The 21,469-nt window shown below is 56.2% G+C and overlaps 1 protein-coding gene across 11 annotated transcripts in view; it reads right to left on the bottom strand.

The window, feature by feature from the left end:
- The window catches only part of SHANK2 (SH3 and multiple ankyrin repeat domains 2), a 433,543-nt gene that overhangs the window by 24,836 nt on the left and 387,238 nt on the right, over positions 1-21,469 (bottom strand). For 4 of the 11 annotated variants that reach the window (XM_056801156.1, XM_056801157.1, XM_056801151.1 and 1 more), the window contains exons 8-9: positions 17,634-17,769; positions 1,373-1,503 (exon numbers count right to left, since the gene is read on the bottom strand). In XM_056801156.1, the coding sequence (XP_056657134.1) occupies positions 1,373-1,503; positions 17,634-17,769 (267 nt within the window). Of the gene's footprint in view, positions 1-1,372; positions 1,525-4,357; positions 5,201-10,246; positions 10,268-15,475; positions 15,485-15,951; positions 16,033-17,633; positions 17,770-21,469 lie in introns of those variants that run through there. The other 7 variants (XM_056801153.1, XM_056801150.1, XM_056801154.1 and 4 more) reach the window with 4 other exon arrangements.

The following is a 21,469-nucleotide window of genomic DNA, read 5'->3' as shown; positions in this document are numbered from 1 at the left end:
TGGCATGTGTGCCCCAGTGGCATGGAGGGGGCTGCTCTGTTCCCCCTCTCCACCATGCCTGAGGACATTTTTCACATGCTTGCCTCTTCGTCCAGCAGCCCGATGTGAACACTTCCTCCCTCCCCTGTCTGGGGTAAGGTGGGGCATAGGCAGCTTGAAGACACTGTTTGGGCATGTGATCTCTAAAAGGTTCACCAATGATGCCTTAGACAAACTTTACTTTCTAGGCAAGTTGGACTTTTGGCTGTTTCTCAATGTGCCACTCCTCCCATGCCTCCAAGGCACACTGCCTCCTCATGCCCACATCTCAGAAACTTTATCTTCATCCAAGCCTCAGCTGAGATGGCACTTCTGTGCAGCCTTCCCAGATACTCCCCTGGCATTTAGATCCTTTCTGCTCTGTAAAACTGAGTGTATCTGTAGTTTTCTCCGTCCAGGAAGATGGAAGCCCTCAAGGGCAAAGGGTTTTGTTTTGTTTTTCCATTGAGTTTCCAGCTCTAGGCACCTGAACCTCACCAAATTGATCCTTCCTTCCTTCCCTCCTTCCTTCTCTCCCTTCCTCCTTCCTTCCCTCCCTCCCTCCCTCCTTCTCTTCCTTCCTTCCTTCCTTCCTTCCTCCCTTCCTTCCTTCCTTCCTCCCTTCCTTCCTTCATCCCTCCCTTCCTTCCTCCCTCCCTCCCTCCCTCCCTCCCTCCCTCCCTCCCTCCCTCCCTCCCTCCCTCCCTCCCTTCCTTCCTCCCTCCTCCCTCCCTCCCTCCCTTCCTTCCTTCCTTCCTTCCTTCCTTCCTTCCTTCCTTCCTTCCTTCCTTCCTTCCTTCCTTCCTTCCTTCCTCCCTCCCTCCCTTCCTTCCTTCCTTCTCTAGGACAAGGGTCAGGTAAATGGGGTCAAGTGACTTGCCCAGAGTCACCCAGCTAGGAAGTATCAGGATTTGAACTCAAGTCCTTCCTACTCAGGGCCTGGCTCTCTATCCACAGGGCCGCCTAACTGCTTGCTGTTATCTCCTATGATCATTATAACCCACTTTCTCACAAGGTCCATTGGAGAATAGGGCTCTGCATTCCGAGATTTTTGCTTGCCCAGTATTAGGGAGCTTTGATTTTCCCCATACAGACTGGCATCTGCTTGGCAGCTGATGGGAGGGAACTCTGGGGATTATCTTCCCTTTGTTGAGAAAACTGAGGCTCAGACAGTGTGAGGGACTTGTCCAAGGTCACACAGCTCATCAGGGGCTCCTTTGGGAGTGCGCAGGTGTGTGGATCCCCACTCCAAAGACAAAGTGGCTGCCTGGCCTCTGATCCCATTCCATCTCTAATGGACCATTGGAGGAGTGTCCCTGCAGTGTCCCCCCCCCCGCAAAGCGGCCCCACTCACGTTCATGTCCGCCACGGATGGGAAGCACCTGCTGGTGGGCCGCTGCTTGATGGTCGCCACTCTCGACTCCACGGCCACATTCTCCGCCGTCCTGGACGGCTTGGCCGCCGGCACGACTTCGTCGACTTTATCTGCAATGAACGGAGGGTCCCCTCAATGCACGGAGTGGCCGGGCCCGTCCCACCCCCCGAAGGAGGACGTCCGAATGCCAAAGAGTCTCTTTCGCATTTCACAAGGCACCAGGTCAGCCCCAGGGTGGGTGCAAGCCAGGGGCCGGCTACAGCTGCGGCGGCGCATGCATGCTGGGAGCGCTAAGCCTGCATGCAGCCCCCGTTTACTTAGGGTCACTCGAAAAACCATCCTCTTCTTCAGACCTTCAAAATGAGGAGGGTGAAAATCTACACAGAAACGGAGAGAAAACCTTTAGCGCTGGCCCGGGGGCGGGGGGTAGGGGAGAGGGGCCCAAAGGCCTGGAGCCTGTGGCCAGGGGCCGGCCCTCTCCGGCCTTCTCTGGCCCTCTCCGGCCCCTTCCGGCCTTCTCCGGCCCCTTCCGGCCTTCTCCGGCCCCCTCTGGCCCTCTCCGGCCCCTTCCAGCCTTCTCCGGCCCCCTCTGGCCCTCTCCGGCCCCTTCCGGCCCCCTCCGGCCCCCTCTGGCCCTCTCCCCAGCGCCTTAGTGCTGCTCTGCCCTTCTGCAAGGCGCTGGCCTGGCCCTGTCTGCGTCTCATCCACGCAGGGAGCTCCGGCTTTCCTAACCCAGAGCGATGCCTGCTGGGCGGCGGATGGTCCCGGAAGGTTTGTGGGGCACCCAGAGTGGGATGCTTTGTCCGAGGCCCCGATGGGGCCGGGGCAGGACTCGAACTCAGGCCTTTCCTGGCTTTGAGGTCGGCTCTCCACCTGTCCCCCCGCATGCCTTCTCCGGGGGTCTAGAAGACACTGAGGGAAAACTGAGCTTTGTTTTTTATCTTATTTATCATTTCATAGCAGAGGGAAGAGACACCCCGAGGAGGTGCCCAACGAGCACAGGCAGTGTGAGGGCTCGGGGGAAGCCGAGCGTCAAAGAGGGAGGCGGAAAGGCCTCGAGACGGCCTCTTGTCCAGCTTCCTTCCAGCTGAAGAAGCTGAAGTCTGAAGCCCCTCAGAGGCCTGTACGAGGCCACGAACATCTCAAGCCTTCCTGGATCCTTCCATTTCTCTCTGCAGACGGAGGCCGGGCGATCTGTTGTCTTGGTGTGGGTGTGTGCGTGTGTGTAAGATGTGCACATCCATAGTCTGTGTGTGTAAGACACACGCGTCATTATTCTGTGTGTGCAAGACATGCGTGCCATTCTCGTGTGTAAAACGTGTCATTATACTCTGTGCACAAGACATGTGCGTCATTCTTCTTTGTGCGTGTGTAAAACATCTATGTCATTATTATGTGTGTAAGACACGCGCGTCATTATTCTCTGTGTGCAAGACATGCGTGCCATTCTCGTGTGTAAAACGTGTCATTATACTCTGTGCACAAGACATGTGCGTCATTCTTCTTTGTGCGTGTGTAAAACATCTATGTCATTATTATGTGTGTAAGACACGCGCGTCATTATTCTCTGTGTGCAAGACATGCGTGCCATTCTTTGTGTGTGTAAAACGTGTGTCATTATTCTCTGTGTGCAAGATGTGTGTCAGTCTTCTTTGTGCGTGTGTAAAACATGTGTGTCATTATTCTGTGTGCAAGACATACGTGCCATTCTTTTTTGTGTGACACATGCCATTATTCGGTGTGCAAGACACATGTGTCATTCTGTGTGTAAGACATGTGTGTCATTCTTTGTGCATGTGTGAGACATGTGTCAGTATTCTCTGTGTGTAAGACGTGTGCCGCTATCCTTTGTGTAGGTAAGACATGCGTGCCAGTATTCTTTGTGTGGGTAAGACATGCGTTTCATTCTTTGTGTGACATGCATGTCAGCACTCTGTGTGTATAAGACATGTGTGTCATTCTTCGTTGTGTAAGACGTGTGTCAGTATTCATTGTGAGATGTGTCACTTTGCGTGTAAGATATGTGTGTCCTTTGTGTGTGTAAGACATGTGTCAGCACTCTGTGTAAGACATGTGTGTCATTCTTCATTGTGTGTGTAAGACATGTATCCATTGTGAGACGTGCGTGTCACTTTTCTTTGCGTGTGTAAGACATGCGTTTCATTCTTTGTGTGACATGCATGTCAGCACTCTGCGTGTATAAGACATGTGTGTCATTCTTCGTTGTGTAAGACATGTGTCAGTATTCATTGTGAGATGTGTCACTTTTCTTTGCGTGTAAGATATGTGTGTCCTTTGTGTGTGTAAGACATGTGTCAGCACTCTGTGTAAGACATGTGTGTCATTCTTCATTGTGTGTGTAAGACATGTATCCATTGTGAGACGTGTGTCACTTTTCTTTGCGTGTGTAAGACGTGCGTGTCAGTATTCTTTGGGCCGGAGACAAGGGAGTCATCTGCTTGGACACTGGCTAAGTATTTCTTCCTAAGCGGAGAACAGGGATGTGCGTGTCCTGCGCACACACATGCGCACACGCCTCAACGTAAACGCGCTGCCGAGCCCAGCGCGGAGAGACCTGGGAGCCGGCCAGGGCGCTGGTGGGGGGGGGGGGGGCTGCCTGGGTGGAGTCCTCCTGGTGGTCGGAAAGACTCGGGAGCCACGGGGCATGCCCGACGTGGGCGGAGGCTTTGGCGGCAGAGCCTGAGGGGCCCCCCAGACTCCTCGGGCCACGCGGGCTTCAGGCTCGCCCCACCCCGCCCAGGGCAGGGAGGACAGGGCGGCTCCCACAGCCACGTCGCAGCGGAGACCCTGAAAGGCGGGAGCGAGACGGACGTTTCGTGGACACGCGAGGCTGCTGCGCCACACACACCCACCCACACGCCACACACATGTTCTCTGGCACAGGATGAACACGGAGACACGGAGCTTCAGACAACAGACAGAGAAGAAACACCTCACACGGACCGGCGTCCCGAGGGGCAAAGGCAGCCAGGAGGGCGCCTCCCGGAGGACGTCGGGATTCCAACGCGGGGCGGCCAACAAGAGCCAGGCCGGACGTCGTCGTCTCTGATCCTCTCAGCCGCCATGGCAGGCGAAGACCGCTTCCATCTCCATTTTGTAGACGGGGAAACTGAGGCGAGCCCCTCGGAAAAAGGCTTCGAATCCGGGTCTTCCTCATTCCACGTCCATTGGGCTGGGCCTGCCTGACTCTGGTTGGTCTGGGAGGAAGCAGAGGCTTGTCCCCCCAGCGGGCGGGGCCTGTAGCGTCTTCGGGGCGTGGCCTGGGGCTGAGCAGCCCCGCCCCCCAGAGGGCCGCTGGCAGCCAGCCCTGAAAGGAGGAGACTCGGAGCTCCTCCAGGTCGGCCCCTGCTGGCACGACCCTGGCTCTGACTGGGCGGGGACCTTGGAGGCATCTGGGCTTCCCAGGGAGGGAGCAGCCCGTCGCTGCCCAAGGCTGCCCCACTCGGGTTTGCCCAGCGCTCACCGGCTGCAGCTTTTACGCCTGTCGTGTCCGGGCCAACCAGAAGGCTGGACTTTCCCTCAGTGCCACCATCCATCGTCTCCTCCCCATTTCTCCCCCCTCCGCCATCATGTGTGTGCGCGCGTGCACGTGCGCGTGTGTGTGCATGTGTGCGCGTGTGTGCCCGGACCGGGTCCCTTAGAGCTCAGAGGAGGGAAAGGATTCCCCAGGGTGTCCTGGCACAGCCAGAATGAGGGAAGCCTCTCCCTGGGCCAGGCGTGTGGGCAGGGCAGAACGTCAGCGCGACCCCCTCACTGCATGCCCAACAAGGAGCCTCGAGACCCCTCTACAAAGTCCCAGGTGGAAGCCTTGCGGCCAGCCTTGGGCCCAGCTTCTCCGTCAGGGAAGTAAGCATCTTGAAAAAGAATCCTGAGGGAGGGATGGAGGGAGGGATGGAGGGAGGGAGGGAGGGATGGAGGGATGAATGGAGGGAAGAAGGGAGGGATGGATGGATGGAGGGAGGGATGGATGGATGGATGGATGGATGGAGGGAGGGATGGATGGAGGGAGGGATGGAGGGATGGATGGATGGAGGGAGGGATGGAGGGAGGGAGGGATGGAGGGAGGGATGGAGGGAGGGAGGGATGGAGGGAGGGATGGAGGGATGGATGGAGGGATGGATGGAGGGATGGATGGATGGAGGGAGGGATGGATGGAGGGAGGGAGGGAGGGATGGATGGATGGAGGGAGGGATGGAGGGATGGATGGATGGAGGGAGGGAGGGATGGATGGATGGAAGAAGGGAGGGATGGATGGAGGGAGGAAGGGAGGAATAGATGGATGGATGGATGGATGGATGGATGGAGGAAGGGAGGGATGGATGGAGGGAGGAAGGGAGGGATGGATGGAGGGAGGAAGGGAGGGATAGATAGATGGATGGATGGAGGGAGGGATGGATGGATGGATGGAGGGATGGATGGATGGATGGATGGAGGAAGGGAGGGATGGATGGAGGGAGGAAGGGAGGGATAGATAGATGGATGGATGGAGGGAGGGATGGATGGATGGATGGAGGGATGGATGGAGGGAGGGAGGGATGGAGGGAGGGAGGGATGGAGGGAGGGAGGGAGGGGGAAGGGAGGGATGGATGAAGGGATGGATGGATGGATGAAGGGATGGGTGGAGGGAGGGGGAGGGAGGGATGGATGGAGGGAGGAAGGGAGAGATGGATAGAGGGATAGATGGAGGGATGGATGGATGGAGGGAGGGATGGATGGAGGGATGGATAAAGGGATGGATGGAGGGAGGAAGGGAGGGATGGATGGAGGGAGGAAGGGAGGGATAGATGGAGGGATGGATGGATGGAGGGAGGGAGGAAGGGAGGGATAGATGGAGGGATGGATGGATGGAGGGAGGGATGGATGGAGGGATGGAGGGATGGATGGAGGGAGGGGGGAGGGAGGGATGGATGGAGGGATGGATGGATGGATGGATGAAGGGATGGATGGAGGGAGGAAGGGAGGGATAGATGGAGGGAGGAAGGGAGGGATGGATGGAGGGAGGAAGGGAGGGAGGGATGGATAGAAACCTGCCTGGCATGAGGCGACTCCACAGAGCTGGAGGGCCAGCGGTGGAGGAGAAGCTTTCATGGTTTCCCTGCAGAGCCCCTGGGGACAAAGGGTGACCCACACAAAGGGGCCCTAGAGGATGAAGCCAGTCAGGAAAGGGCCCAGCACCTCGCAAGCACCCCCTTTGCCACAAAGACTCAGAGGGTCCAAGTGGTTGGACATGAGGATGCGCCGGCTCTGGCGCGCACTTCAAGGATGATTCTTGCTTCTCATGAAGGAGCTGCGCCAGCTTCCCAGGGGACGACCCTGCACGGGCTCCCCCATCACTCTAACTTTATAGATGAGGACAATGACTGCTCCACAGTCACACATCAAGTGAGCCGGGACTGGGACAGCTGAGGTCTCCTCCCTCGTGCCTAAAGCCCTGCGCAGAGCAGGAGAGCCTTCGAGGAAAGAGATCACAGCTTCCCTCTGCATTTTGGCCTGCTCTTGGGTCCCTCACTAGGCCGGCCGCCGGCGGCTCAGAGTCCTCCAGGGAGCGGCCAGTCCATCCACCTCCGTGGCCTCTGACGCAGGAGGCAGCGCCCTTCAGGGGAGGGGGGTGATGGAGCCCGAAAGACCCGCTTTGACTCCTCCCTCAGCCATGACCCACGTTCACCGCTGCAGCCTTCGTTTCCCCCCCGCGGCATCTCGGGGTCGCATGAAGCTCGCCAACACCCAGGTTCCAGCAGAGGCTCACCTGGCTGCTGGCAGAGCCGAGCCGAGCCACGGAAGCTGCTTCTCCTCCGCCGGCCGGTCGCTGTGACGCTCATGACACACACAGAGCCGGACGCTGCGGATGGCTCAGGGTCGGCCTTCAAGGACAGGCCCTTCCTCGGCTGCCCAACATTCTCCCTCAGGACTGGCTTGTCGGAGCTGCCTTGCACCCTGGGCCAGCCTTTGGGGATGCCCTGGCGGGAGGCTCCCAGGACATGAGATCATCATGTCACGAGGATGCGAGCTGAGACGTGGGGGGAGGGGGCAGCTCCAGGGGCCACCACGGGCACTGGGGTGGGGTGGGGGAGGGGGATCGCTTTAGTTCTGGAGGGCCAGACACAGGCCAGATGCTCCTTGTTGGCAAAGCCTGGCAGGACGTTCGTGCTTTGGGGAACGGCCGGCGGAGACAACCTCTACCGTCCCTCTGACTCTCCACCTGAGATGGTGAAACCTGCTGTGGTTTGATGGGGCATCCCCGGAGCTCCCCCTTCTGAGGGCCGGAGAACATGGAAAGGCTACTTAGCCACAAGGTTCTCATCTGTGGTGGGAACATGCCAAAGGCAATGGAGAGCCAGCTGGTGGCAGTGGCCAGACAGCACTTTCTGGCCGCCCCCTCCTCTCCTCCGCCTCCTCCTCCTCCTCTTCCTCTTCTCCTCCTCCTCTTCTTCCTCTTCCTCCTCCTCCTCCTCTTCCTCTTCCTCCTCCTTTCCACAAGGATAACTGTGGCCCCAGGAGGCTCTGCATGGTGGGGAACGTGGGCCATGCGGGGAAGACGGGGGGGGGGGGGGGGGGGTTGGAGGTCCTATTGACCTAAAGTCATTGGTTCCAGGTTAGTTGAGACAGTGCCAAAAGGGGCCGAGTTCGGGCGCTGAGGGATACGCTGGTGGTCAGCAGCCTGGCAGCCCCTGGAGCGAATGCCGCCGGCACGCGGGGGACTCAGGCTGATCCTTTGGAGGCCCCCCTAGACTCCACGATGGGAGGGTCCTTCCAGGCCACCTGGCCAACTTCCTTCCCTTATAGAAAATGTGCAGTGAGGCCCTGGGTGGGGGGAGTGGCTTGCCCACAGCCAGAGATGTGAAAAGGAGCAGAGCGTTCAGCTGAGCACCTGCCGGCCTCCCCAGCCCCAGGGCACCAAGACCCCTCGGGCCCAGTGCCCCCAAGACTGGCCTGAGAGAAGGACTATAGGAGACAGTGGGGGAGATCCCATCTGCTGAGTGGGAAAGTGAGGCAGGCCCGGGGAGGGCAGCCCTGGGTCATGTGGGCCATCCCCGGGGACCGGACGCCTGCCATTTCCTGCGCCTTCCATCTGACCTGCTCTAGACGGGAGGCTCCGGACTCTCTTCGCTTCTCGCCCAGGCCCCGCACATGGGAGGGTTGGGCTGTGTCACCTGGACTACAACGTGGTGATGGGGGTCGGGGCAGCCCAGGGTCCCGGGTCCTTTGGAGCAGAAGGTCTCGTCCTCGGCCATCAGCCCCTGCCACAAGCAGATGTGCTTTGCTGTCTGAGGGGGCCTCGGCGCCTCGGGGCTCTCCCAGACAGGGTTCTCCCTTCCCAGACACTCCATCCAAAGTGGGCGAAGGGACCATCTGCAGAGCCTCGTCCCCGCCGCCCCTTTGCTGATGTTCCCAGTCCTGATTTTTCCTGTTGGATTAGAGAAGTGACAGTGCAGGAACCTCGGCAGATGGGGGGCTCCTGCTCCTCCTTTCAATCCCCTCCTCGCCAGATCCCCACAGTGAGGAACCCCAAAGTGTACATGTATCGAGACAAGGTGTCTGGCAGCATGGCGGAGAGCAAGGCTCAGAGACGGGAGATCCTGGGTTCAAATGGGGCAGCCTGGGGCAAGCCGACGAACCCCCATCGCCCGGCTCTTGTTCTGCCTTGGAAGCCAGTGTTGGTTCCAAGGGGGAAGGTCCCACGAAGCCGAAAGTGGAACTCGGCCTTTCCTCAAAGGGCCGACACTCTCCTGGGCCAAGAACGCAGGGCTCCTGAGCAGCGCTGCAGGCTCGACCTTCACGGCTTTCTGAAGGCTGCTCCGATGCAAGGGGGGTCTCCTCTTCCTCCACCTTGGTGGAGCCAAGAAGGAAAGGAGGACTGAGGCTCCAGAGGCAAAGGAGCATCTCGGGATGGGAGAGGCCGGGATGTGTGATGCTCCCTGGGTGTGGGCGGGCGTCAGCGTAGGGGGGGGGAGCCACTCCTGGGGGGGAGGGCAAGCCCACAGACCTGCTAGGAGACTGACCCAATCTCTCCATCCCCAGCCCACGGGGATCCCAGGGCAAACAGAGATGAGAAGGGGGAAGCGGTGTAGCACCTCCACGCTTTTTCCAGGAGAGCACAAGAGGGGGCGGTGACCCGGCTGGGCCCCCCCCCCCCCCGCTTTCTGACCCTCCCGCCCCGGAAGCTCAGCTTTTCTTCCATAAGACGACAATCAGAGCCATCTCGACGTCCTGTGCAGAGTGGGCCATCCCGGAGGGCTTCCCCTCCCGCTTCCGTGTTAGGAGAGGCAGAGGCTGGATGCGGGTGGGCAGGGCATGGGCGACACGGGCTAGGTGTGTGCGTGTGGTCATGGGAAGGCATGGCGGGGCCCTTGGCATCCTGGGCATTTTCTGTGGCCCCCCACACCCATGCAACACATTGGGCGCTTTAGTGGGAAGGTTCTTGTTGAGGCCCTTTGGGGGACACGGCCTGGGACATGAGCCAGAGCTCGGGCTCCCTGAAGAGACAGCCTGGCCCACGGAGTCCTCAGAGGCCACGGGGAGATCCCAGGGGAGGGGCGGGTTCCTGGCCCCCAACTGGCGCTCCGGGAGGCCTTTGACTGCATGCATCAGTCGTGACGCTCTCTGGCACGATCGCATCCGAACATCAGGGAAGAGACACAGAACATGAGGGAAGAGCCACAGACGAGAGGAGCGCCGTGGGGAGGACATGGGTGGGGAGGGTGGAGCCACTCTGGGAGTCTCCTGGAGACGAGCCAGAGACAAGGAGGAGGCCACGGAAGCGGGACAACACGGCCATGGAGCGATGGGAGACAGACAGCCACGGACACGACACAGAGCTTGAGCTCGCCTTACCCTTCTTCTTCCGCACTGAAGCTTGGAAACAGAAAGGGAAGGAGGGTCAATGGCTGAAAGGCAAAGCCCTCCCGCGAGCGCTCACCCCAGCTAGGGCACAGCATGCTTTGGAAAAGCTCCATTCTCAAGGAGGAAGGGCCAGTTCGGGGGACCCCAGCGTCCCCCAGCCAGTCATTCCGACGTTCCTTCCTTCAGGATTCCATCCTTGCCCAAGAGCTGGCCAGGGACCCCAGCCCGGCTGGGTCAGACACCTGGCCCTGCCAGCGGCCTCCATTCAGGCCTCCCGAGGGCAGGCATGACGGAATGATCCCACCACGGAAAGGCCCGAGCCCGGCTGCGACCGAAAGCACCAGGACGGGATTCCGATGCAGAGGGGACTCGACATCACCCGGGATGACCCTTCCTTTAACACGGGGTTCCAGGGGCTCAGAGCTCCCTGGAAAAGTGGACCTTCCCACCAAGAGGCCCTCCTTCTCCCCATCTTCCGTGCACCCCACTTAGATGGCCATTCTCTGACCAAGGCCGACCCTTCTCCACCTTCCATCCTGCACCCGCCACGTCACCCCCGCCAGCATCCTCCCTCTTGTCCATCTGCAAACTCTGCTGGTCTGCCAGCTGCTTCTGTCCTGCCTAGCCCGTCTCTCTCTCCTGCCCCGAAAAGGGCCCAACTGGGCAGCTGTGTCCCTCCCTGGGTCAATGGGGGAAGGCCAAGGCTGTGCCAAGGCGCCCCTCTGGGGACCTCCCTGTCCCGGCACGCTCGTTCCTGCCTGGCTCCTCCTTGGTCTCACTTAGATCCAGGGACCCCGGCTGTCAGGGTTCCCCCATCCCAGCCTGGCAAGAAGCCAAATGGAAACTCTTCCCTGCTTAGCTGAGGACACGTTTGTGTTCTTAAAGTGCTTGCGTGAGTGCCTGCGCCGAAGCTCACCAGCCAGGCAGAATCCCGGAGGCCTGCTGGACCCGCCTCTCTGTTAGCTCCTCATCTGCCCCAGGACTAAGTGGCCATCGCTGTGAGGAGGAGTCCCAGATCCGGTCCTCCAGCCCTCACCCCTCTCCTGACCTGCAGCCTTGTCTTAGGAACGGACTCTTGGACATCTCGACTGGACATTCCATCGACATGAAACAAAACCCAACCCCAACCTTCTGTCTGTGTGCTGGTTCTAGGGAAGAAGAGTGCCCAATGATGGCTGGGCAGTGGGGTCCGGTGACCTGCCCAGGGTCACACGGCCAGGACGTCTCTGAGGTCACATTTGAACCCAGGACCTCTGATCTGCAGGCCTGGCTCTCAGCCCATTGAAGCACCCAGCTGCCCCACAGACATTTTACACTCTCCATGTAAAACGGAAGTCACGATCTTCCTTCCCAAACTCTTTCCTCTGGCTAAGTTCTCTGCTCCTCTGGGGGTACCCTCATCTCCCCACTCTCTCTCATCCTCTCACCCTATCCTGAACCTGCTGCCAGGCCTGTCCATTTCCCTGGCCATGTCTTGCACGCGCACCTTTCTCTAGTGGCTTCCCTTGGAGGGCGCCTCTTGTCTGTTGTCTCCTCCCTTAGTCTGCAAGCTCCTCGCAAGCAAAGGCTCTCTATGCGGCCTCTTACTGAGTCCATCCCGCCCAAGTAGGGGCTCCCTTGGGCTAGACTCCAGGCCGAGATCTGACACGAGGCCCCCTGGCTCCAGCTGGCGTTCTTCCTATGAGCTGTGAGCCCAAAGGTGGGAGCGACCCCACCAGCAGGACTGACGCCCTCAGCCCAAGCCTCCAAGGAAGGGACTCCAAGGGGAGACACCAATTCGGGAGGAGCCCAGCTGGTGGAGGAGGCTCTAGAGGGTGGGATCCGGGGGTGGGAGAGGCACGTCTGAACCTTTGCTTAATGTATCGGAATAATGAATGAGCTTTTGGGTCAGGGGCCCGAGGAGGGATGCATCTCACAGGGCTCTAAATAAGGATGCTCATGTATGTGTGAGTGTGTGTGTGTGAGCGTGCGTGTGTGCACATGTGTGTGACCGTGCATGTGTGTGCCTGTGTGTGTGGGCATGTGTATATCATACTTTTACTAGCGTAAAGCCACACCAGACCTCTGGGATGTGTATCCTTGAGGGTTGGTGAGTCTGATGAGGGAGGGAGGGAGAGACATGGCAAGCCTGGCACCGCAGAGAAGAGCAGCAAGAGCACAGAATGGAGGCTGGCAGAGAAGAGAACCGGCGGTTCATGGGAGATGGTATTCCAAACAATGGCCAGCCAAATTCCCCTCTCGGCGCAGATGCATCCCTCTGATCTCATGGGGTCAGCGAGGCATGGCAGAGACCCGGCATCAGGGATAACTGAGGCAGCAGAGTAGTGCCAGATGTGAAGGGGAGGGGCACAGGTGGGGAAATGGAGGAACCCAAAGGGGGAACACGGGGGAGACCCACTCCGTGAGGACCAAAGTAGGGAGAAGCACTCACTTCCCAATGGTGGCCCCTTGGACACATGGGGAAATCTGATGGGGCCTCAGGAAGGACATAACAACCTCAGCACAGTGTGGAAAGGAAACTACAAATATGTTCTGGACTTTCTGCTGTTGTGTTGGAATAAGCAAAATGGGAATATCAAGAGAGAAGAAATTGTCAAGACTGACAGTTGGTGGGAGTAGGGGCAACTGGGAGTGGCAGTTGGGACTTGTGACTAGCACTTTCTTCCTGCCAGTTTTACTTCCTTCCTGTTGTTGGAGGTGGGAGGAGTGTTGGCTTCCCAGTCTGGATTAGGAGTGCTTCTACTTGGTTCAGTCCAAAGATTCAGGCCCAATCAGCTCTGAAGATTAGAACTTTCTTTGGTTGCTCGCTGTCTACTGCTAACTTTCTGAATTTGGCAAAGCTAACACAGATATAGAGTAGACGGGCATGGGAGAAACCCTCCACCAGCCTGTGAGGCCTGGACTCAGCTCCAAGCTGAGGAGGGCTCCAACCTTATTTAGGGACATCCCTCATCTTTCTTTCCTGATACCTCTCCAATCCAAACTGGTTGTTAAACTTTATCTTATTTGAATTTGCAGTCAGATAAGTGGACTATCTTTTCTGGGGCATAGAGGGAGCTGAACATCAGTTCAGTCATTCAACAACAAACAGTCCTTATTGGACCCCTGCTGTTTCCTCTTGGCAGGGGCCATCTCTCTCCTTTGCCTCACCAGCAGCAATATTCCTCTCTCCCCTCAACTCCTCCATACCCTGATACAAACCTTCCTTATTCCCTGTTTTTCCAATTCCCCATCTTTCCTAATAAGTATTACAATGTGAGCTTCGTTCTGATGGCTGGCAGAATTGTGGCAGAGATAATGAAAGGAAGAGGCTAGAGCAGGCTCGGGAACATTTCTGGGGTGGGGGCAGCAGTGGAGAAAGGGTAGCTCAGTGTGTAGAACAGGGAAATGCCGTGGGCGGTTCTGCTTGGGTTTCTGGGAAGTATTGGTCACGCTGGCCCGAGGCAGCCAATGAGTGGTGCCGTCTGGTGGGTTCATAATGGGCTGAATGAGTCTCCAGAGGAGTCACGAAGTATTCCGTGGCCACTTGGAAGGAAGTCTCTAGAGGGCTGCCCTCCAGGGCTCTCTCCTCTCTGTTTCTGGTGCTATTCTCTACACTATTGTGGATTCAGACGATGGATGCCCTGGCAGACAGCCTGGCCATGTTGGCAGATGGCGCAAGACCGAACACGTTCAGTGACCAAGTGAGCATCCCAGAGCATTGCAGCCGACTCAAATGATGGGCCCCATTCAGTAAGGCCGGTTAGCAGTGATATGTGCCAAATGTTATGACTGGATTGAAAAAAATCACCTGCCTAGAGCCAGCCTGCAGTGAGGAGTTCAATTTTGGGGCTGCATGTTAGGATGAATGAAAGGAAAGGCAAGAGAGGCCCATAAGCTGGGCATGTGGAGTGTGGAGGGACCAAAGGACAAAGCTACAGGGACCCAGAGCCCTCGAGTATCTTGTCCAAGGGGTTTTCAGGAAGTAGAGCTGCTCTCTGAAATCAAAGCGGGAAGGAGTTCTAAGTGGCGGCCTCATCTCGGCATCATAGGGGCACAAAATGGCCTCGTTTAAGGCCAAGATGGAGAAAAACACACAAGGAGCCAACCTGAGACCACAAAGGGATGGCCAGAGCCACGCCACGATTCCTGGGAGAGTTTCAAGCTTAGAGTTGGAGGTCTCTAGGAGGGACTGTGTTTCCTGGCCCCAGCAGCCTCCTTTCCCAGGGCCAGAAATACTAGTTTCTTCTTAGTGTTCCTACTCATGGGCATTTGGACTTCAGGCTTTAAACTAGGCCAACCATCCTGAGCTTCCACCATTTCCTTTATGATTAAAGGGCGCCATTTCTCCCGTGGTCTTCTGTGGGGCAGAGCACGAGTCTCCACTTTGAGTCCAAGGTGACAAGGGGGGCAGGGATGGCAAACGTCTATAAAACCAAGGAAAAGGGCCAGCCCAGCCTTGTTTGCCTGAGCAGCTCCCCTCGAAGACAGTGGGGACACATGCCCCCATGGAGAGCAATGGCCGCTTCCTACAGGGCCATCTGCAAAAGGGAACACCTCACTGTATAAGCTGCCCAAGGCTCATTGGAAGCAGAGCTCACAACTCCCTCCAAAGGATATGAGAGAGAGTATTAGCCTTAAGACAATTTTGTTCTTTAAAATGGGCATTTTCCCAATAGTGGAATGACTGGGAATTATATACATATACATATAGCTACCTCCTTCCCTCTTTCTGTTTGTTTGCCTGCCTGCTTGTTGACCTGCCTGTCTTTCCTTCCTTCCTTCCTTGCTTCCTTTCTCCCTTATTCCCTCTCTCCCTTCTTACCTCCTTCCTCCCTCCCTCCCTCCTTCCTCCCTTCCTTCCCTCTTTCCTCCCTCCCTCCCTCCTTCCTCCCTTCCTTCCCTCTTTCCTTCCTCTCTCCCTTCTTCCTCCCTCTCTCCTTTCCTTCCTTCCTTCCCTTTTCCTCCCTCCCTCCCTCCCTCCCTTCCTTCCTTCCTTCCTTCCTTCCTTCCTTCCTTCCTTCCTTCCTTCCTTCCTTCCTTCCTTCCTTCCTTCATCCCTCTCTCTCTCTCTCTCTCTCTCTCTCTCTCTCTCTCTCTCTCTCTCTCTCTCTCTCTCTCTCTCTCTCTCTCTCTCTCTCTCTCTCTTCATTTTTACATTGTTAGAATAATTGCTCAGTGGTGCCCACTGAAAGGTAAGAAGAGCAAAAAGACCTTCAAGTTGCCCACCTGGCTACTTACCTTTGTCCACTAGTGAGAGGCCCAGAAATTCAAAACAGAACAATATTAGATCAACTAAAAGGGCGCGAGGGCAAAACTTGCCAAAATTCACTGAAAAACTCCACCAATCACAACACACACACACACAACCACTCACACACACACATATGCCACGACATGGACATGACATCAAGTACACACAATAGAGAAGGACTTTTCAGAGATGTCAGCCTGGTGAGATGTGAAGCTGCCCAGACGGCAATTCTTCCCACATCGTTCTGTTTCAAACCGGGCAGGGACAAAAGCAGAGCTTCTAAGAGAGGGGCTGTCATGCAGGGTGGGACATGCACGTCTAGGGGCGCCCCTGCCACATTGCATACGTGGCCAGGGCCTCCGGGAGGCTGGCTGGGCAAGCATTTGGGGGCCTCAAGCAGTCCCGACATTCCTCTGCGTGGGCACTCGCGTGGCATGCCGAGGAGACAACGAGGCTCTCTTACCAAGCTCTTCCAGCTCGGAGGTCATAGATTTAGACCGCAAGGTCAGGGCCGTGGTCGGCGCTCGCTTGGGAGGCGGAGGGGCTTCACGGAAGAGTAGACAAAAGCAGACAGAGAGCATCAATAGGCAGGTCGACCGCGTTTAGGCTCTTTCTGAGCCATGGGAATAGCCCGGCACGTGTGACAGCCTTGCCTGGGGCAGACCCACGAGGCTGCTTTGGAGGCTGGGGTGGCTGGCTTGGAGAGAGCCTCCCAGGCCTCTGGCTGAGTCATGTGGCAGGCTACTTCCATGAGCTCAATGGGGTTATAATTATTAGTGGACCATGGCGGGCTTGACAAATTAGTATGTTTATGATGGAGCGTGAGAGGGCCTTGCAAGCGGAGCTGCAACTTCCCCCATATGTGTAAAGCTGTGCTTAGACACGAACTCCTTGGGGAGAACCCCAGCCCTATCAGCCCCATCAGCCCCCCAGCCCCATCGGCCCCCAGCCCCATCGGCCCCCCAGCCCCATCGGCCCCCAGCCCCATCGGCCCCCCAGCCCCATCGGCCCCCAGCCCCATCGGCCCCCCAGCCCCATCGGCCCCCCCAGCCCCATCGGCCCCCCAGCCCCATCAGCCCCTCAGCCCCATCAGCCCCCAGCCCTATCAGCCCCCAGCCCCATCGGCCCCCCAGCCCCGTCTCTGCATCTCAGAGCCGCCCCTGGCGCAGGGACAGAGGGAGGCACAGAGACAGGAGACCCATCAGTCCATTGACAGAGATCAAGTGGCTCCTATGGGCCAGGCTCTGGGCTCTGCACTGGTCCCCAGGCCAGGAGAGGACAAGAGAGGCAAGAGAGGGTCCCCAGCTCAGAGTCTGGGGCTGTCCCACTTCCCTGCTATGTGGGAGGGTGCAGGTGTCTGAGCACAGGCTGGCCGAGACCAACATTCCAGCTCCCCAAGGGTTAGGCCAGGTTAAGGCCCTTAAGGACATGGAGGTTAGTTGGTGAGTCCCAGAAAGCCATGGCCATGAGAACCCCCATCCGAGGCCCACAGGGCAGGGTGGGTCCCTTTGGCACTGCGGCTTCTAGAGCTGAGATGCTTGGGTTGGAAATGGAAATGGAAATGTTCTCGGGATCCCAGATTGAGGGCTGAAAAAGGCGGCAGAGGTCAGGCCGCCTTTTCCAATCTATCCATTTTCCAGATGGGGAAACAGAGGACATTCAGTCCCAACACCCCACTCAGAGAGCCTGAGGGACCCCTGAGACACAGATATCATGTTCTGATCTCATTTTTCATGGAGGCCGGAACAGAAGTCCAGAGAAGGAAAGAGACTTGTGCAGTGTCACAAGAGGAGTAAGTGGAAGAGTTGGGATTCAAACCCAAGTCCTCTGACTCCCAATTCCTGACTGTCCCCTTAGACTTTGGTGCCTGTATGGGTGAAGGCTGCTTGTGGCCAGGACAAAGGAGCAAGGGGGCTCCTTCCTTCTCCCTGCTCACACCCAGAGAAACAGGAAGGGTGGCCAGAGTCTTCTGGCGCGGAAAGAGGAAGAGCCTTTCCTCTGCACTGACCGGACACTTCATTCCAGAAACAGTTCTTACTAGTGGGGGATGGTTCTCCCATGGTGGGGGGTCTTGCCTCCTGGCCTGCCCTCCCCTGCCTGGGACAAGGGGGTGATGGTGGTGCCGGGTGGTGAGAGAGCACTCACCTTTCTTCCTGGCTGTGTCGTCGGGGTCGAGGTTCCGGGTAACCGTGACCACCTTGAGGATCAAGTGATTCCCTCCTTGGCGGATCATGTTCACCACTTGTCTGTGCCCGACTTTCACCACATTCTCATTATTCACCTGGAGGGAGAAAGCAAAGTGAGCTCAGGCAGAGAAAGGGTGGCTGTATGCCCCCTGCCCTGGGGGAGAATGTGGAGGAGAAGGAGGCTGTGCTGTGGGGTGGGCCAGCCTCCCACAGGGGATGGGGTCTCGGAGGTGGGATGGTGTCGGCAAAATGATGGATGGGACACAGCTTTCATGTTCAACCCACAGCACAGGTTTCACAGGATAAACTGCTCCACCTTGGCTTAGGTCTGGCTTTCTTTTATACTCTCATGATCACACATCTACGTGGCACAGTTTCATTCTCAACATACATGTTTCCATGGAACCTAACAACAGACAGGAAGCCTAGGGAGATAGTCAATGAAACATTGTTGCTAAGTACAGGATCAGAGGATAGAATCAACATGACCCAGATATAGGTTGGGGAATTCAGAGCACAGATTTGCCAGAAGTTTTTATGTATAGAAAAGAGGATCCTATCTAAGTGGGTATATAAGAATCCTTAGGTTTAGTTTTGTAAGTGGGCTCTCCTGGTAATATCCTGGGGGAACAGTGGGACATCTGTATTAACCCCGCAAGCATGTTGCTCTCATGTATTTTTCCTGGGGCTAAGTAAGAATAATGATCATGGCAAGTCCAATAATAAGGGGATGTCAATAAGGAAAGTCACTTGGGGGGGTTTCGGTGGGTGTTTCCATCCTTCCTGGGGGCTGCTTTGCAGTCCCCGGTTTCCATGTGGACTGTGTCAAACAACGTGGTCTTTAATGGCTCCTGGCATTGCTGAGCATGATCTGTCTCAGGCCCAGGAAAGGACCAGGCCGGGCCTCTGCTTCTGGGGAGAATTGTGGGACGACGGGGCAGAACACCATCTGCACTGTCATTTTGGTACAACGGCCAGTCTTGGCTCCAAGGTACCACCTCGGGAAATGGCTTAGAGCACAGAGCCCCCTTGTTGTTCCTCAGATTACCCAATGCTGGGTTTTCTTCCACCTCTCTTTCTCCCTCCCCCCGCCCCTGTCTCTGTCTCTGTCTGTCTGTCTGTCTGTCTGTCTCTCTCCCCTCCCTTTCCCTCTCCTTTTTTCTCTCTCTCTCCTTCTCCCTTCCTCCCTCTCTCCCCCCTTTTCCTTCACTTTCTTCTTAGAATCAATGCTAAATATCGGTTCCAAGACAAAAGAGCAGCAAGGGTTAGGCAATGAGGGTTAAGTGACTTGCCCAGGGTCACACAGCTAGGAAGTGTCTGAGGCCAGGTTTGAACATTGTTCATTTTCACTGGCTCGGGAGGGTCTCTCTACCCCCTCCCCTCATCCCTGTCAATGTCCAAGTCCCAGCTAAATCCTCTTTTCTGCAAGAACCTCTCTGGTCCCCTTTCATGCCAGTGCCTGGTGCCTTCCTTCTGCTGATCACATCCAATTCTTGATGTATTTTTGGTCTGTCCAGAGCTCTTTGCCTGTCATCCCCCCAATTAGCCTGTGAGCCCCAGCAGAGCAGAAACTGTCTTTTGCCCTTCTTTGAATCCCAGCACTCAGCTTGTTGGCGGCTGGCTTGATGTGTTCTGCTTCCAGCCCACCCTTATGAGCATCATTTGGGGAAGAGACTCCTGTGAAGAAGGACCTGGCCATCCCCCCCTAGTGCCAATCACCTACTACCTACAGAGTAGTCAAGGCAGCAAGGCTGGAGCAGCCACGTGCCCTGAGGCAGAGACAGGAGGAACAAGTGCCAGTAAGACGGACCACCATCTGGCCCAGCATCACCCTCACTTTCTGATGGAGACCATCCAGGCTGTAAGGCCAAGAACAGGATCCCTGAAATCCCCCAGTAAGCTTCCAGCCCTGCCCAGGCCCCACCGTTATCATTGAGGAGAGAAATCATCATGGAGAAGGGGTCTACCTTGACCATCACCACCACCACCAGCCCATCCATCCCTGCCAATGGCCAACCACCTGACACCCACGGGGCAGGCAGGGCAGGGAGAGACAGAACAACCCCTGGCAACTCCTGATGAGCCCCTAGAAGAAAGTTCTTGCCACCAAAATCCTCGGCCTTGCCAAATGGTTCAGCATCAGAAACATGATTTTATCAGTGGAAATGACATGAAAGAAGAAGCAGGACCACCTGCTCCAATGCTACTCCCCAAGCACAAGGGGATTTTCCATCTGACTTTGAACTGAGACCTTCCCCATGTCCTGGCTCTCCTGATAGAAGGTGAGCTCCCAGAGAGTAGGGGCAAGCTCCCTTCTCTAGCTGTGTTTCTGGGCTTAGCACAGTGCCTTGTCCACAGCAAACACTTATAAATACCACATTCACTCACTCATTCATTCAGTTATACGATCTCATTTGCACCTACAACAAAAAGGTAAAATAAGTATCATTATTAGTCCATCTTGCAGATCTGCACACTGAAACTGGGAGAGGTTCAGTCACTTGCCCTGGATCATGCAGGGCCCAAGTATGAAGTGAGATTTAAATTCAGGTGTTCCTGACCTGAAGTCCAGAGCTTTATCCACCCAAATATCTAATCTGGCGTATGACAAACTGATTCCAAACAAGTAAGATCTCTTCAGTTTAGTGGGTCACCTTCCGGGGGGGGCAGGGTTTATAGTTTAAAAATAAATTCTTAAAGGTTTCTTTTCTTTTTATATTAGTTGTATGCCCTCTGGTGTTTTTCTTCCTCCCAAAGAGCCATCTCTAATGAGTTCTTCATTTGGGGGCTGGGGTTTTGCTTTCATAATATTTTGATAATTGTATTAAATTCTATGTACTTTATGCATTAAAAATATTCTTAGAACTGGCCCATGAACTTCATTAGACACACACAAAAGCCATAAAGCCATAGCTGAGAGGGGGGGGGGAGAGTGGGAGGGAAAGAGGGAGAGAGAGAGAGAGAGACGGAGAGAGACAGAGACACAGAGAGAGAGAGAGAGAGGAGAGTGGGAGGGAGAGAGGGAGAGACAGAGACAGAGAGAGACAGAGACACACAGAGAGAGGGAGGAGGAGGAGAGAGAGAGAGAGAGAGGAAGAGAGAGAGAGAGAGAGAGAGAGGAAGAGAGGGAGGAAGGGAGAGAGAGAGGAGAGTGGGAGGGAGAGAGGGAGAGAGAGAGACGGAGAGAGACAGAGACACAGAGAGAGAGGGAGAGGAGGAGAGAGAGAGAGAGAGAGAGAGAGAGAGAGAGAAGAGAGAGAGAGAGAGAGGAAGAGAGGGAGGAAGGGAGAGAGAGAGGAGAGTGGGAGGGAGAGAGGGAGAGACAGAGAGAGACAGAGAGAGAGAGAGAGAGAGAGAGAGAGAGAGAGAGAGAGAGAGAGAGAGAGAGAGATGGAGAGAGAGAAGGAGAGAGAGAGAGAGAGGGAAGAAGAGAGACACACAGAGTAGTCTCACACAGATGAGACTACAGTTCAGCAAAACGAAGCACACCTTAAAAGTCTACATTATATACAGTGTTCTGCACCCAAAGGAACTCACTTTTACAAAGATGAGCAAGTAACTTCTTCTTCTCTTCTTTAGGGCCAATTCAACATAAAGGAAACACAGAATGGCAGGAGGTCTTCTTGATACTCTGCCAGTCATATCCCCATAGCAACTGCTTATTCACGAAGTTGGTCCTTTTAAAAACATGCACCATAGTGAGCAGTGATGAACTTGAAGTCAGGAAGCCCTGACTTCACTGGCTCCAAGGATGCTCAGGGGCCCTTTGGCCAGAGACAAATCACTCAGCAGGTC

This window comes from Monodelphis domestica, chromosome 6, assembly GCF_027887165.1.
Source record: "Monodelphis domestica isolate mMonDom1 chromosome 6, mMonDom1.pri, whole genome shotgun sequence".
Classification (NCBI taxonomy): Eukaryota; Metazoa; Chordata; class Mammalia; order Didelphimorphia; family Didelphidae; genus Monodelphis; species Monodelphis domestica.
The sequence above is the reverse complement of the archived record's forward strand: the minus strand, read 5'-3'. Positions and strand labels throughout refer to the sequence as shown.